The 17,597-nt window shown below is 32.7% G+C and overlaps 1 protein-coding gene across 1 annotated transcript; it reads right to left on the bottom strand.

Moving 5' to 3' along the window:
• Positions 1-245: 245 nt before the first annotated feature.
• fap (fibroblast activation protein, alpha) lies at positions 246-17,577 on the bottom strand. Its single transcript, XM_051119725.1, has 26 exons — positions 17,269-17,577; positions 16,979-17,063; positions 14,501-14,593; positions 14,309-14,403; positions 14,107-14,181; positions 13,955-14,007; positions 13,394-13,466; positions 11,970-12,090; positions 11,732-11,886; positions 11,463-11,560; positions 11,219-11,348; positions 8,298-8,336; positions 8,093-8,191; positions 7,577-7,647; positions 7,424-7,477; positions 6,020-6,147; positions 5,843-5,893; positions 5,577-5,678; positions 5,406-5,475; positions 3,706-3,900; positions 3,322-3,376; positions 1,990-2,089; positions 1,857-1,915; positions 1,699-1,771; positions 1,509-1,582; positions 246-749 (listed from the first exon to the last, which is right to left on the bottom strand). The coding sequence occupies exons 1-26, from the start codon at positions 17,269-17,271 to the stop codon at positions 648-650; spliced, it is 2,253 nt and encodes a 750-aa protein (XP_050975682.1). The 5' UTR covers positions 17,272-17,577; the 3' UTR covers positions 246-647.
• Between the last annotated feature and the right edge of the window lie 20 nt (positions 17,578-17,597).

Genomic DNA, 17,597 nt, shown 5'->3' with positions numbered 1-17,597 from the left:
CCATCATATAGACTGATATGTATGCAGTACCAGTCAAATGTGTGGGGGAAAAAATTGTTAAAACTATGTAATGACACAGAGATATAAGTATGGGAATTATGTAGTGAGTTTGACTGACAGAGTATAAAAATTTACAAAATGGAAATTAAGCATCCAGATGTACTTTTTTTTCACACACAAATATTTTTCGTTTTTTCCAGTCCTGAGGATATATGAAGCACGAGTCAAAAAGTTCAAATCCAGAATGTTTCATTGATCAGTTTTCTTACAGACATGCCCAAACCACACATTGAAGTCAGTGCATAAACACAACCACATAAAACACAGTGGATTCCACAATCAATTTGTAAATGCAACATTATAAAACATGCCAGATGTCTATGATATAAACAACATTCATATCAGGTCACATTTGTAGAGTAATCATTACAGCAATTTGATAAGAAAAAAAAAACAACAGCTAATACAAATTTCACATATTAAAAGAAACAGTATAAAATCTTACATGTAAATGTCACTGACTTTGAAATAAGAGTTTGTTCCCATCAACATGTTCTATATACAGACTAACATGTAAAGCATCGGTCATTAACAGTGTTTGTGTCAATGTAAAAGGAACATTTTTGTCTTCATAATGCATCAATGCATTATTTTTTCTCAGCAAAGCAGTTCTGCAGGAAATGGTTTAAATGTGTGTAGAGGTGGTAACGCGCTTTACCGCTCAGTCCATGGTCCTTATCGGTGTACCACTGAAAAAACATGACACATTTAGGCATTTAGACTGTTTTAAAGAAACATCAGGCCATCCAAGATTAGATGAGTTTGTTCCTTCATTAAATTTGGAGAAATGCAGTGAATGGGTGCTGTCAGAATGAGAGTTCAAACAGCTGATAAAAACATCATAATAATCCACCCCACTCCAGTCCATTAGTTAACATCTTGTGAAATGAAAAGCTGCATGTTTGTAAGAAATGAATCCATCGAGACATTTTTAACTTTAAACCATTGCTTCCGGCTAAAAATACAAGTTCATACCCATAATTCAGTCTTTTGTCCTGTCACATGAAAGTCAACCAACAAGTTGTCTAAAACTAGTCTAGACTGTTTTTGCTTGTAAACGGTGCTTCATCTGTGCATATTTCTCTCCTGTTTCAGGCGAGATGACTTTTTCACTGGAGAAAGCAATATTATGGATTATAAAAGTTCAAATGTATGTTAAAATGATGCTTAATGACATCCTAATTCTTTCTTACAAACACAGCTTTTGGCTATAAGACGTTACTTGATGAACTGGAGTGGTGTGGATTACTTGTAGATTATTGTAAAGGCATCCATTGGTTAGCAAGTGATGAAATGCTAAATTTCTCCAAATGTGTTCCTATGAACAAACTCATCTACATCTTGGATAGTCTGAGAGTGAGTAAATCTAAATCATATTTTAAATTTTGGATGATATATTTCTTTAATAAAATGTTTTTCATCATCTTCATATATTAATTTATACTCACCATTGCTTCAAAGTCTACTTGATTTTCCACCAGGGCTTTGGAAATTTGGGCAGCTTGCTGGAAGTGGACATTGTCTAGAGTAGCAAAGTCAAAATGGCAAGAAAACATGCCAAGATGTAGTCACTAGGTTATGGATCAGAGTCAGTTTATTAGATTATAAATGCATATCTATAAACTCTCCATTGCTTACCATCTGCAGTGCCATGCACCAGCATGTATTGCACTGACTTGAAATTTTTTGCCCTGTCGGTCACTGTTGACTGCTGCAAACAAGCGAATCAACCAAATAGTTGAATAACTACGTTGATAATGGTCCATAATGTTGTGTTTTCTTACAGGTTAACTTACTTTATAACTTTCGGTGTTTTCCTCAGGGCGATGCATGTATCTCTCTGTATATACGGCATCTGTGAAGAACACAGTTTGCTAAATTGTTTGTGGTTAATCTGTATCGTAAATAATAAAATCCCAAATTCAATACCATAATACTCCCACTTGGCAACAGGAGCCACAGCAATTCCGCATTTGAACAGTCCACTTCCTGATCCCAGAACCATGGATGTCACATAGCCGCCATACGACTGTGAGCGAGACAAACGTTTTATGATTAGTGTGATGGTTTTCAGTCATATTTTTTTTAAAATATATTTTCGTAGGGCTGCACAATTAATTGAATTTCTAATCGCAATTACAATTACAGATGCCACAATTATGTAATCACTCAAAGGCGCAATTACAAAAATAATAATAATAATAATCCACTTACATTATTCTGCTTGCATAAGATGTGGGTGTGTGTGTGTTTTCCTACAGGTTATCTTAAGGTTTTTTTTTTTTTCATTGTTTTACTTTTTACATTTTTACTTTTTTATACATTTAAAGAATAAAATATATATAAAAAGGTGGCATGCAGTGCTTCAAACAATGGTATAAAGCTATTCAAAACATTAAATGTAAATTGTGATAATCGTAATTAATAATCGCAATTATGTTTTTTGTCATAATCGTGCAGCCCTATGTTTTTCGAAAGAAGTCTTTATTGCTCACTAAGGCTGCATTTATTTGATCAAATATACAGTAAAAACAGTGATATTGTGAAATATTATTACAATTTTAAATAACTGTTTTCTATGTGAATATATTTTAAAATGTAATTTATTTCTGTGATGCAAAGCTGAATTTTCAGCATCATTATTCCAGTCTTCAGTATCACATGATCCTTCAGAAATCATTCTAATATGCTAATTTGCTGCTCTGGACATTTTTTTTTTTAATTATAATCAACATTGAAAACAGTTGTGCTGTATATATGTATGTATTTATTTGTTTTTGAAAATTGTATTAAATTTTATTAATTTAATTTTATTCATGGTTTAAATTGATCAGAATTGACAGTAAAGACATTTATAATCTTACAAAAGCATTCTATTTCAAATAAATGCTCTTTTTATTCATCAAAGACTTTTAAATATGCAGCAAATCAGCATATTAGAATGATTTCTGAAGGGTCATGTGACACTAAAGACTGGAGTAATGATGCTGAAAATTCATCTTTGATCACAGGAATAATAAATAATACATTGGAATATTATTTTACAATATTACTGTTTTTACTATATCAAATAAAAGCAGCTTCAGTGAGCATGAGAGACATGTAGAGTAAATAAATAAATAAAAACTTATTTAAAACTTTTGACCATTAGTGTATTTTGAAATTTTGGATTTAAAATGTAAAATCCAATTAAGCTAACAAACTAAAACGTGTTGTTCTGATTTATATGTATGAAGGCGCTTTTGAAAGCATTGCACTTACCCAACCCCACATGCCAATTCGGTCTTTGTCAATGAAACCCATATCAATGAATTGTCTGAAATTAAACACAAAGTCACACGAAAAGCAATCACAAAGACATTCCAAAACAAAATAACTACTTTTGTAAAATACATCCTTGTAGTTGATAGTTTGTCACTTTTCATGGAAATCTCATGACCACTTTGCTTTGTCAACTCTGCTAACGTTTGACCTCTTTCAACCTGTTTTTGACACATGCTTCATGACAAGCTTGTTCCCTCTCGTAGGAAGCCGACTGGACTCACGTATCTCTCGTACATCTGTGAGTGTTACATCAGGCTAAACGATTCTACATCATCACAGACGGCAGCGGCGAGCGTGTGCACATCGTTTCCTCCGCCTCACCTCACGGCCGAGATTTGATCTTCCACCTCGTACGTTCCCAGCCGGCCGTAGATGGCGTGCATTATCTCATCACCCTGGTAACCACTTCCCCTGCCGTCAAAGCTGGCGATGATGACCTTCTCTGTGCTGCACAGGTACGTGGCCCACTCCAAACGAAACACATAGTCCGTGTTCTGGCTGGCTGGACCGCCATATCTGTGATGGGAAAGTGTGCAAATAACACAAATCTATATAATATATTCGTGTCATAAAATATCTTTTGGAGAAAACAAAAATTTTTCTTTAAAATGTGGTTTGGGTAGTTGACAAAATAGTTGCTATGATGCTATATTCCATCTAAACTGATTATAAAATGCATTTTGCATTTTTTATTATTATCATGCATGCAGCTTGTAAAGGTTTATTTTAATTGAGAGACTATATGGAATTTGTACTTTCACAATAATTAACTTTCCTTTAAAAAGTGTTTGTTTTTGAATGTGTTTTGAATTTATTACATACACTACCATTCAAAAGTGGTGAGTAAACTTAATTTTTTTTATTTTTAGAAATGTATTTTTTTGGTAGACAAATTAATCAAAAGTGACAGTAAAGACTTTTTCATTGGTACAAAAAATAAATCTAATAAATGCAATTCATTTGAGCTTTCTATTCATCAGAAAGGATTACTGAAAACCGAAATAAAGAATCATGAAAATTCAGCTTTTCATCACAGAAATAGCATATAAGCAAAAGTCAGAAGTTTTTCAATGTTTTTGAAAGAAGTCTCTTCTGCTCAACATGCCTGCTTTTATTTGATCCAAAGTACAGCGAAAACAGTACAATTTTGAAATATTTTACTATTTAAAATAACTGTTCTTTTTGAACATATTTTAAAATGTAATTTATTCCTGTGATTTCAAAGCTGTATTTTTAGCATCATTACTCCAGTCACATGATCCTTCAGAAATCTAATTCTAATATTCTGATTGCTGCTCAAAAGACCTTAATTATTTTATTATTTATTTTATTATTTATTATTATGTTGTAAACATCTGAGTAGATTTTTTTCCAGGTTTCTTTGATGAATAGAAAGTTCAGAAGAACAGCATTTATCTGAAATAGAAATATTTGGTAACATTATAAATGTCTTTATCATCACTCTTGATCAATTTAAAACATCCTTACTAAATAAAAGTATTAATTTCTATAATTTATTTTCCAAAAAAAAAAAAAATCTTTTGAATGGTATAGTGTATAATGTTACGAAAGCTTTTTATTTAAGATAAATGCAGATTTTTGGATCTTTCTATTCATCAAAGAATTCTGAAAAAAAAAAAAAAGTTTTAAATATTGGCATTAACAAGAATAATAAATATTTCTTGAACCGCAAATCAGCATATTAGAATGATTTCTGAAGGATCATGTGACAATGAAGACTGGAGTAATGATGCTGAAAATTTAGCTTTGATCACAGGAATAAATTACATTTTAAAAAATATTCAAATAGAAAACAGTTATTTTAAATAGTAAACACATTTCCAAATAAATGGATCAAATAAATGTAGGCTTGGTGCGCAGAAGAGACTTCTTTAAAAACATAAAAAATCTTACTGTACAAAACCTTTTGAATGGTAGTGTACATGTATATATTTGTAAAATGGAAATAGAATATAGAAAAAATAATAATATAAAAATAATGCGAAGAAATTGTAACTCACACTTGAATTAAAAGAGGGTACTTTTTGGAGGGGTCAAAATTTGGTGGAAACATCATCTGATACCAGAGGTCTAGAGAACGAGACACATGAACAGTTGAACAGCTGAACATGAACAGACAAATATGATACTGGATCCTACTTGCCAAGAATGCTTAAAAATGTTGCACATACTGTATCCTGCGATCTTCATTGTGGCACGTTTGATGGTTGGCATCAGAAGCTCAGTAGTCAGAATTTTTTCCAGTTTTGTATTGTCCTCAAGGACCTGAATTTCTAATCCAAAAAAAATAAAAGATACACATTAATAAACAGCATGCGAGCTATAAACAACTTCTATGTAAGGAAATGAAGATAGAAATGTGATTTTTATGATCTATTCCTTTATTTACATAGCAGATGTTGTAAAGTGGTTAGATTAAACCGGTAATAGTGCAAACCTTTAGCAGGCCCACGGTTGTCCATCAGTGTAAACAGCGGAAGTCCTGGTCCTGCAAAATCAGTGTTTATTAAATTGAGCACACACTTTCCTCTCACAGTCACCTCAGATCATCCGAGGTATCGTTCAAGTGTTTGTCAGGAATGAATCTCACAGGCTTGAAAGCGTGTTCACTAACCGTAGCAGTCCATACGGAAGAAAGAGGCGTTCAGGCTGAAGTAAGCCGAGTTATACTGACACCTGTCCTGGTACAGCGAACAGGTGAGGCACTCGGGGGCAGAATGTCCACTCTTGCTTATAGAAATCCTGAGAACAAGAGAAATGTATGTTGTTATTTATTTTTTTTCCTTAATATTTCACAGTGGACTAGGCGATAAATCGGTAACGATAATTATCACATGATATGAATTTCCGCAATAAACGATAACAAGAATACAGTAAATGTTCGAAATGTTTATGCGGCAAAGGCGGACTAAAAGAGCACTAGTCAAAGTGTGCCACTCGGACCGTTTATTCACTTGGATCAAAATTCAAATGGCGGCACGGTGCAAACTTATACTAGAACATATGCGCTCACTCACTGATGTCGAGTCTCGGCCTTTAAAGCGCCAGTGTGAAGCACTTGAATTCAGTGAAGAACACAAATGACTGAGTTTAAAGTCAGATAAAACAGCGCTGACAAACAGCTGAAACACTGTGCACAACGATACAGCCAGAAGGCTTTTTAAACTACAAATCGCTATCATTTACCATTTACTGTAGTAATACAAACTGCACAGTGGTCAGAAATGTGGGTATATTTGTGTTGAATGTAGACATGTATTAAATGTATTGAAGGAGGAGGAATGAAATATAATTACAGTATTTTTTGTGATTAAGCTATAGAGTTTATGCATTTATACTAAATGTATTTAGATTACTGTTTTTCATACAAATACCTATTTACATTTTTGCCTTGCTATTGAGCCTATATTTGTAGTTTTAACTGTCTATGTATGATACTATAGAATGGTTCATTAAAAAAAAAAAAATGAGATTGCTACAATTTTTACAGATATTACTGATTTTGATAATGAACATAAATCTACATCTGCATCCGAACTCAAGCTACTATCAAATGTGTATTTCTAAGAGACAAAAAAAAAATCTTGATTTCAAACAATATTACTTTTATTAAAATATTTTTTTATTAAGATATTTATTTTGTAAGGAAAAATGACTAGAAAAAGTGTGAAGAATTAAAAAAAAACATGAATTGTTTGTAATGTTCTGACCATAAATAATATTTTAAAGCCACTTTTAACTATTTGGTTTTTACAGCTTTCACATTATAGCAAAAATCTGCCTCTAAGAAATTAAAAAAAAAATTGACATTTATCGCAATAATTATCGATATCGACTGATATAAAAAAAAAAAAATTATCATGATCATTTTTTGGCCATATTGCCCAGACCTAGTGACATTTAGAAATGGAGATTATTAGAACATTCTAAAGTAACCTATTTTAATATTTTAAATTCTGAAAATGTAAAATAATAAAATGCAATCCTTATACAAGTTAATGCATAATGGTATTTTTACTTGTAAAGGTTTCTCTGTCCAGGTCTTCCCATGTGTTCATTACTCACGTAGTATCTGTGGAAAGAACAATTTTAGATGTGTAGGAAAGTTTGGAAATAAAGGCACATGAGACGCTCGTGACAAAACAAGACTGGCCTATATTTTCATACGCACATGGAATCTTTGGTTACTTTTGAGATGTATATCACTTCCCATTTGCCTGAGGTGATGGGTGTTGCTTTTCCCTACAAAGGAAACAACACAGTTGACAGATCAACAGCCTGCTAAGCTTGTACCACACCGTTTCTTTGTGTCTGACTTCTAACAATTATTGACCAAAGGATATAACATGCTATAGCCTGTAATACAGTGTAATGATATATCTGAGGTTTGCACAATAGATCGCAACAGTGATCGCCTATTGTTTCAAGTGCATTGGTTCTGGATGTATTGTTCACATTTATATTCTCCTTAGGGATTTCCAAATTCTATCTTTTGTAATAAATAGTTCAAAGTCATGCACCAAACCAACCAGCTCTGAGATGAATCACAACAATTTTCTGTTTGCATATATGTAACCACAAAACCATTGCTTTTAGATTTAGAGCTGTAATTTAGCAGGTGTTTGAATATAATGGAACAAACAGGATTAAAAAATTACAAAAAAAAAAATGTAATACTGTTACTTACGGCATCCACATAGTGGAGATGTTTATAACCGTTGTCATTGCTCATAACTTTGTAAAAACTCATGTTATTTGCAGCAAAGTAAGGAGCTGCAGGAAAGTACTGTGAAGTGAAAAACACAGACAATTAATTGTAAGGTTTCACAGCAGCATCTTTAGGAGAAATTAAAATAATCGAAAGATTTTATTTGATTGCTGCATGCACTCACCCGTCCAACCCATCCAGTTTTGCTCTTTTGTTCAAATTTCTGGGGATAAAAAAAGGAAATTGTTAAATCACGCATTAAAATTATTATTGTGGCAGTGGTTTTTGATGAAATGTCTCTGCATTACTGTATGTAAACCTAGTGAGTTAATGAACGAAAACAGATGAAGTTTGTGTGTCATTTTAGTAGTTCTGAATGTATAACGTGTACCACTGACATGCCAGATTTATTGAGGGAATCCCTTTTGTGAATAATGAATCAAAAATCTATCTGTTCTCACATAGGGCTATCATGTGGCTTCAGGAGACTTGCAGGATAGTGTACTTTGTTGTTTCTTTTACAGGGTTTGTACAGATAGTGTAAAATGAAATTTCAGAACTATTAAATACTTTCCAAGCAATTCTTTTTTTTTTTTTTTAAGGGCTTTAATCACAGATCTCACTTATCAAATGTCTTCTCTGTCAAATAAAAAAAAGTATTACAAAGTATACTACACGTTTACAATAGTAAAACCATGATTAATTTGTATTTGTGTGTACTTTATTCTTTCTTTTTGTTTTTATAACTCTGCTGTGCTGCTTCAAAATCCTGGAAACGAGTGATTCGCCATACACGCTCCGAAGTCCAGAACAGAATCAAACGATTATTTGAACTCGCACAGAAGTCCCGATCTGAATCTAATGATTCGTGCTCTAAAGTTCTAAATGAAATGATTCATGATCCACGCTCCGAAGTCCCAATGTGAATAATGATTCATGAACCATCGGGACCTCAAACCGTGTATCGCAAAACATGTGACTTAGATCATAACTTTGCGTATCGCTAATCATTTGATTTAGATCAGGACTTCAAATTGCAAATCATTAGAATTGAATCATTCAGTTCGTGAAATGATTCACAAACCCATTCCAATCTAAATCAGATGATTTACGATACTCGTTCTGAAGTCCCGATCTAAGTCAAATGATTCGCAAAACCCGCTTTAAATCAAATGATGCACAATACATAATTTGAGGTCCCAATGTGAAAAGAATGATTTGCGATTCAACTGAAGCACTTTAAAACAGTAAATCATTTTGCGACGCATTGGTTTTTTCATTTTTCGAAAAGCTTCCTTTCACCCATCACTATGTGCTTTTTAAAATCATTACAAGCGAAGTTGAAATCTGAAAATGAATGGCTTATTTTATTTGATCTGGCTTTTGCTAGTGAATCGCTTGAAATGAATAATCAAATTCACGAGTTTAAATCAATCAAAGTGGCTCCAGCGTAAATGACTCCATTGACTGGTTCATCTGTTCCTCTTTTCGCAACTTCAGTGAAAGCGTTTTAGTTTAGTCAGCGAATTGTCAGTACTACTATTGGCTTAGCTGAAATAAGTGAAAAAGGTATGCTTTTCGAATTGTATAAATTTTGCATGAAAAGATGTGTGCTTATTGAAAAAAATTAAACACTTGTTTCATAGATACATTGCCTTTCAGTAATTCAAGCATTTTCCAAGTACCTCTTCAGAAATATTGCTATTTTCAAGGGTTTTCCAGGCTTTAAATTTCAAAAAGTCAAATTCAAGTACTTCAAGCACTTTAAGCACCTTGTACAAACACTGCTTTTACTCATAGACACTTTTATTACACTCCTTTTTCTCCTTTTGGAGACAAAACCGCTTTGACAGTCACAAGCCTAGGTGTTTCTTTTGGGTCGAGCAAGGTGCTTAAAGTGCTTGAAATAATTGAAGTAATTATTTTTAAAATATATTAATTAACTTTTATTACGATTTTTATTTTATTTAATTTACTCAAACTTTGTGTTGCAACCAGTTTACTAGGAAAGTAAATGGGTACCGTCAACTGTTTGGTTATCAACATTCTTCAGAATATCTTTTCTGTCCAGCAGACGAAAGAAACTCATACTGTTTGAAACAACTTGAGGGTAAGTAAACGATATTAGAATTAATCTCTTTTGGTGAACTATCTCTTTAAGATGAGTACTATTATTACTATTAAAACCCTTGAATGCTTGCAGAAGTACTACTGTTTAGTTGAGAAAATTGTTTTTCTTTTCTGTTGTAGCATCTTTGAATAAGAATTGTATAAGGCGTTTATGAGCTCCTTTTATACGTGCGTTTCTATGCACTGAAACTGCTTGGGCTTTGTTAATGTTCTCATGCTTTGTTGCCACAGTCATTTCATAACTGTACTTCATTTGTACAATGCTGTTTTATTAAAATATGTTAATATTTAAATGATTATGGTGATTATAATCTCTCATTATAGTACTTGAAAAGCAAAAGAAGTAGTGCTTAAAGTCCTTGAAAGTCCTTTAATTTGATTATATAGTATCTTGAGAAAGGAACAAAAGTTTCGAATTTAAATTGTTGTATAGGTTATTTAATATTGCTTTTTGGATTTGACAGCTGTCTTTTTTCAAAAAAAAAAAAAATTTATATAAAAAAACATTTTAATATTAAAATATTTTTTTTAAATTCAATATTTTATGAAAGGTACAGTTCACCCATAAATGAAAAAATTCTAATCATTTACTCAAACTTAATGTTGCAACCAAACAGTTGCTGGTAGTGACAGATTTGCGTAGTATGGAAACATTTCCTATGAAAGTCAGTGGGTACCGTCATCTGTTTGGTTAACAACATTCTTCAAAATATCTTCTTTTCTGTCCAGCAGAAGAAAGAAACTAATGCTGTTTGAAACAACTTGAGGGGGAATAAATGATATTAGAATTACATTTTTTTTTGGTGAACTATCTCTTTAAGATAAGTACTATTACGTACTAAATACTGTATGTGCCAAAGTCTGCAACAGTAGAAAGAAAGCTTAAACGAAATGATTGTATTCTGATTTGTTGATTGGCCAGACTGAAATAATGTAGCAACCACTGGCTAAAGTAACTGCATTGTTGATTCTCACCAAGGTTTCTTTCCAGTTTGTGCCATCGTAGTCATAGATCTGCAGGAGGACGCTGTCCTGCCGGCGCGGAAGCCATTGAACAGCCAGTCGTTGGTCTGTGACCCAGGTGACTGTTCTCAGATAGTGATCGCTGAGAAAAGGGCAATAAAAATAACATTATTCTGACCTCTAATGCTGTGAAAGCTTATGTTTCAGACGTGAGGCTTTGTGTGAATGTGAAACTAGAAACATAAGAGGGACACACCCTACGCCGACCGACTTCGGTACCACCACTTCAGTTTGTTTGGATGGATTTTCTGCATCAATTACAAACAGTCTTGCTCTGGGAATAACACAGCCTGCCTTTGTAAGCAGAACAACAGTTTAGTAGCGAAATTATATTTTGAATGAAATTGTAAAATGAGACAATTAGGCCAACAGGACCAATAATGTTTCACCTTGCAAATTTAAATATGAATGTTTTTGTTAAACTCAAAATAAACAAATTGTAAAATCACTGGGATATTTGCTTACTTTTGGATAGGGGATAAATACTGTGGTGGGATACTGGTCATTTCCGTACAATGAGTATTCAATGTTGTGAACTTCAGTGTCATTGATTTGTAGATAAGCCAGATATTTCCCCTGCGGAGACCACCAGATGGCTTCGTTGGATGCAAAAACTTCCTCTGTCCGGCAAGAAAAGCAGCAGATGGCACATGAGCAGGTATGAATGAATGTTTGTGTGTGTGAATGCATTATTTGACGTTACCTTCATAAACCCAGTCTGGAACCCCATTGAGAATTTTGTTGGCTTTTCCATTTTGAGTGACTTGTATGGCCTCAGCAGTGGCGTTCTTTTTGAGGTAAATATTATAATCCCAGACGTAAGCCTGTGGGCGATGCACGGTCATTAACGCAACATAATAAGGTAACACTGCTATATTGTTTGATTGCAATCATTAAACAGCATATCTTCCTGAATATATTGGGTTGCATGAGATCAGGGGACACACTAAGGTCCTCTATGTTATAGCTCACTCCTTGAAGGGGATCTAAAAGTAAAAGTACCATTAATTTGATGAATAGATTTTAAAGGTAATCTACTATAAACTCTGAGGTCAAGTGATAAAACCAGAATTTGGCTTATATCAAAAGCTTCACAAACCAAAGCTAGGCAAGGAAAGGCATAGCATGTGTATTTATATAGCCTAAAACCATAAAAAAAATCTAAAACCATATTTGTGACCCTGGACCACAAAACCAGTCTTAAGTAGCACAGGTATATTTGTAACAATAGCTAAAAATACATTGTATGGGTCAAAATTGTTGATTTTTTCGATAAACCGATAACTGTTGATTTTTCTTTTATGCCAGAAATCATTAGGATATAAAGTAAAGATATTTTGTAAATTTCCTACCATAAATATATCAAAATTTAATTTTGGATTAGTATTATGCATTGCTAAGAACTAAATTTGGACAACTTTAAAGGTGATTTTCTCAATTATTTAATTTTTTTTATTATTATTATTAATTTTTTTAAACACCCTCAGAATTCAGATTTTCAAATAGTTGCATCTTGGCCAAATATTGTCCTATTCTAACAAATATATTTATTTTATTTATTTATTGTAGTTTGTAAACTTTAACACTTTTTTTCTCTTCTTTTTCTTGCCATAAACCTCTAAAACCATATCTTTTTATTATTATTTTTTTTTAATCCCCATCAACCTGGGTCTACATATGAAAAAAAGAAAAAAAAAAAAAAAAAATGTCTGTATGGCTAAATCTTGCACATATACATGATGGACACAAGTACTCATGTCACTTATTGTGCACTGTCCTTTAAAATAAAATAAACAAAAAGGTTAAAATAAAAAGCTTAACCAATGCATAAGTTGAATAAAATACAAATAATTACATAAAATTAACAAAAAATAAAAATAAAAAATAAATGAATATAACAATAGAATGTAAAAAAGATATAAAATGTATTAAAAAACAAAGAAGAATAAGAAAAGCTCAAGTTTTCTTGTCATGGAGGAAAAACCTATAGTGAGCTTAAAAACTTTTTCAAATTCTGTCAGTTGCAATGATTTTATAAACCAGAGCCTTCCAATAATGCAGTATAATAATTGGATTGTTATGATCTGTTTTTACTTATTTATTTATGTGCTACTGTTTGTAACTCACCAGTTTATTTCCTATCGGTGCCCACACTAAGAACTGCGTTAAAGGTGGAATCTGAACGTTGGAGAGAAATTCCCTGAATCCAACGGAAAACGAGAAACATTAAAGTCAGTATAACATTATTATTAGTTGGAATTAGTGTATTCAAAATATTATACTTACTAGTGTACTAAGGTCTCCAATGAAACAAAACATTTACTGAGATTACATTTCCCCTAAACTCAATCACACTGAACACTCTCATTAAAAAAAAAGTACTAAAGTACTTTAAGTAGTAAAGCATACACTTTAAGTATTAATATGAACCTCTAAGGTACTGATATGCACCATTTAGGGGTAAAGAAGGAACAAAAGTGTACCTTATGAAAATGTACTGAACCAGTGATCAACTTTTGTACCTTTTTTTTTTTCTGAGAGTGAACAATAATGTGAGTTTGAAATATACTGAAACATTTTTAGGACTTTCCCAAGTCTAGATATCACTGTTTCAGAATTATATAATTTTGTCATGCACATGGGAACCCTATATTTTGATAGCCTTATCGTAGTAACATCTTTACTCACTGAGACTCCATGTTGTAAATATGGTAGGAGGCAGTGTAGGAGTGTCGCCATAGCTGTTGATGCATTTCACGCATGTGTTAGAAACATCAGTATGAGTCACAGTATTAATGTTCACTTATGAAGTGTTTTTAGTTTTATTGCAGTTAAGTTACCTTTGAGTAATTGCTCTCAAAGGCGACAAACTTTCTGTCTGCTGACAGTATGTAATCTGTGGCATCCACTTGGCCCTGAAAATCAATTCCAATCACAGCAAATGAGTGGAATTTACATGCATGTTAAACATAAATAAAAGATGTGAGAAATTAGATTATTTAATGAAACAAGACTTTCGAACCGCCATATGAGGGAACTTACAAATGTTGAGTTGCTCAGGTACATTGAGCTTTCCTTCGTTTCAGCATTGTGCAAGTAAATATGGCCTTGGCTGGTTTTGTGGAGGTATTCATTGTCTGGTGGAAAGTGAGATAGCAGAGTATATGTGTCAATGTGATTTAGAGGTCAATACGAAAAAAAAGGGACCATGTGAAGCGCCTTCAGGAGTCGTACCTGATATCCAGTGGAGACTGTATGTTTTATACCTAATGGTATCATTGTAAAAATCGTCAAAAGAGTATGTTCTCTTTAATGCAGAGTCATCTCCTGAAAACACAGTGAAGGAAAACAGCTTAAGTTTCAGTCTTCAACTACGTTTTAAAATTTATATATAGGTTTTATTTTATGTGTTTAATAGATTTTAATATACACCACCATTCAAACGATTGGGATCAGGACGATTTTTTAAATGTCTTTTTATGCTCAAAGTTCCATATATTTGATCAAAAATACAGAAAAAACTGTAATATTATGAAATATTATTAGAAGTTAAAATAACAGTTTTCTGTTTCAATATATGTTAAAATATAATTTATTTCTGTGATGCAAAGCTGAATTTTCAGCATAATTTCAGTCTTCAGTGTCACATAGTCCTTTAGAAATCATTCTGATATGATGATTTATCAATTCTTTGATTCTATTCTTAGAATAAAGACTTAAAAAGAACAGTATTAAAAATAGAAAAAAATTCTAACAATTCATATCTTTACTATCACTCTTGATCAATTTAACACTTCTTCCTTGTTGAATAAAAGTATTAATTTCTTTCAAAAAAAGAAAGAAGGAAAAAAAATACTGACCTCAAACTTTGAACGGTAGTGTATATTGCTACAAAAGATTTCTATTTTAAATAAATGCTATTCTTTTTTAACATTTTACTCAAAGAATTTTAAAAGAAACATCACATGTTCCAAAAAAAAGCACCACAAGTGTTTCCAACATTGATAATAACTCAGCATATTAGAATAATGATGAAGGATCATGTGATACTAAAGACTGGAGTAATGATGCTGAAAATTCAGCTTCGGTCACAGCAATAAATTCTATTGTAAAGTATATTAAAATAGAAAACCACTATTTTAAATTGCAATAATATTTCGCAATATTACAGTTTTTTTCTGTATTTTTAACCAAATAAACAGCCTTGATAAACAGAAAAGACTTCTTTAAAAACATTAAAAATCTTACTGATCCCCACAAGAACCCTGCTCTCTGTATGTTGGGGATTTTACCGGAAGATGCATGCCTCTCCCGGCAACAAAGGCAATGGTGCCGTCTCGTTTTGGTGTCTGGATGTAGAGTCATTCTGAGACATTGGAAATCTGTTACGCCCTCCTCGTTTAATGAATGGCTAGAACTCATGTCCAATATTGCCAGCTATGAACGTGTGATATTTAGAGCCTCAGGACGCCTTGATATTTATATGAAAATATGGGGTTCTTTCCTTGCATTGATTGAGAAAATCGTATAAAGAGAAAAGTATAATGTCAAATATGCTCTTAAGATTATATGTAAAGTCTAAGATGCCACGGTGTGACTAAACCCTAAATATGTAATTATTTTTTATGTATCTTTATTTAATTAATTAATTTATTTTTATGTATTTATTTTTATTCTTTTTTTATGGGGGGGGGGATGGGTGGATGTGACTATTGCAAAACGTCATTTTCATATGTCATACTGTCATATATCTGACTGTTATTGTTAAGTATTGTATTAAGGCAGTTTTGTTAGTGTCAATTGTTTAAATTCAGTTTGGACTTTTATTGTGTTCAAAAAAGCAAAATAAAAAAAAAAAGAAATCTTACTGATCCCAAACTTTTGAATGGCAGTGTATTATTTTATACATGCATATATATTATTGTTGTTGTTGTTATTATTATTATTTTATTTATTTATTTTTTAATATAGCTTATATACAGTATAACTAATTTGTAAAATATAATGCAGGTAAGGGCATTCACATTACAACAAGAGTTTCTTTGCTGTCCACATGGGGGCGCTAGTTGGTCAACTCACTTTTTTTGTTTTAGAACATTTTATTAATTAATACGGATATATACAGTATACATAAATCTACAACGTTATAAATGTTAACAGTTTTACGTTTTGTTTATTTACCTTAATAAAAGCGATGAGCAGATGTTGCTATGGTTACCTTCTCAAGGATAAGCGATTTATAATTTATGCGTTCTGACTGACTTTAAACTTTTGGGATTGCGGTGTTTGAAAATGCTTCTTTTAACATTTTTTTTTTTTTTTCACTATTATAGACTTACACATCACAAAAAATGATTTAAGTGTGTTCTGTTTATTAAGGCGTTAGAAAATCGATGTTAAAGACACAAAAGCATTATGAGGGAGATCGAACCTCATCAACAGATTTCGCGCCACGAAAATGACCGTTACAGAATCGTTACCAAGCAAAATAACGATCGTTTGTGATTTATCTCCGCATAATTGCTTCATTATTTGAATCTTACAAAAATACCAAGATTAATCCAGTGTTAACTCAGAGTTGTTAACTGTAATGCCAAGAAATATCACGTTTAAGATAGTGTTACTTACTAGGTTATGATGTACAGACACTTTAAAGTGATTTCTTAGAAATGATTTCAAATTTCAGATGATGATGAAGAAGATGCCACTCACTGTTTACGTAAATTGCCGTGGGAATAACGATGAGCGTGATGACGACAACCGCCCCGACCAGCGCCACACACACCTTATTACAGCCCTACAGGTAAGGCGAAAAACAACTGCGCTTTACAGATCACCTCAGAAAAACTTAATGTGTTAAACATGCTTTAATGAATTGCTCTAGGCATCACAGAAGTTGCGTTCAAACTGACACACCCTATTTTTAAACCAAAGTAACTCTTTAGTCCACACCGTGTGTACAAAACGCAACAATCCTTAGGAAAACAAAAACAAGTACTGACCATAATTGCGCAGGAACTTCTAAAAAGCGCATCCAACCTCTAGGAATCCACTGACGCTGAGTATTTCTGACCTCTAGCTGTCCTGAAACAGATCGTTAGTCACCTTTGTCTGCGTTAATGCAAGAGTTAGACAGACAGCTGTGCTTTATTCCGTCCGATTGCAATTTTCCAGGTTACAAATGTACTTCCTCCGATGCATCATTGAGTCTGGAGTGAAGGAAGGGTGGCAAAACTTCCTCAGAATCAGCATTCCGCGCAACTTTCCATCGGAGTGCGTTTAGCATGTGCTTCCCTCCTTGAGCGCTTGTAACTCTGTTCTATTTCAGTAG

This window comes from Labeo rohita, chromosome 9 (genome assembly GCF_022985175.1).
Source record: "Labeo rohita strain BAU-BD-2019 chromosome 9, IGBB_LRoh.1.0, whole genome shotgun sequence".
Lineage (NCBI taxonomy): Eukaryota > Metazoa > Chordata > Actinopteri > Cypriniformes > Cyprinidae > Labeo > Labeo rohita.
This window is presented reverse-complemented; position numbering and strand designations above follow the sequence as displayed.

Excerpts from the sequence above, each read along its gene's own strand:
- fap (XM_051119725.1), bottom strand. Across the intron at positions 14,008-14,106 it reads TTGAGAGCAATTACTCAAAG|CTATGGCGACACTCCTACAC; the intron begins GTAACTTAACTG and ends ATGCATCAACAG. Across the intron at positions 2,090-3,321 it reads GAATTGGCATGTGGGGTTGG|TCGTATGGCGGCTATGTGAC; the intron begins GTAAGTGCAATG and ends TCTCGCTCACAG.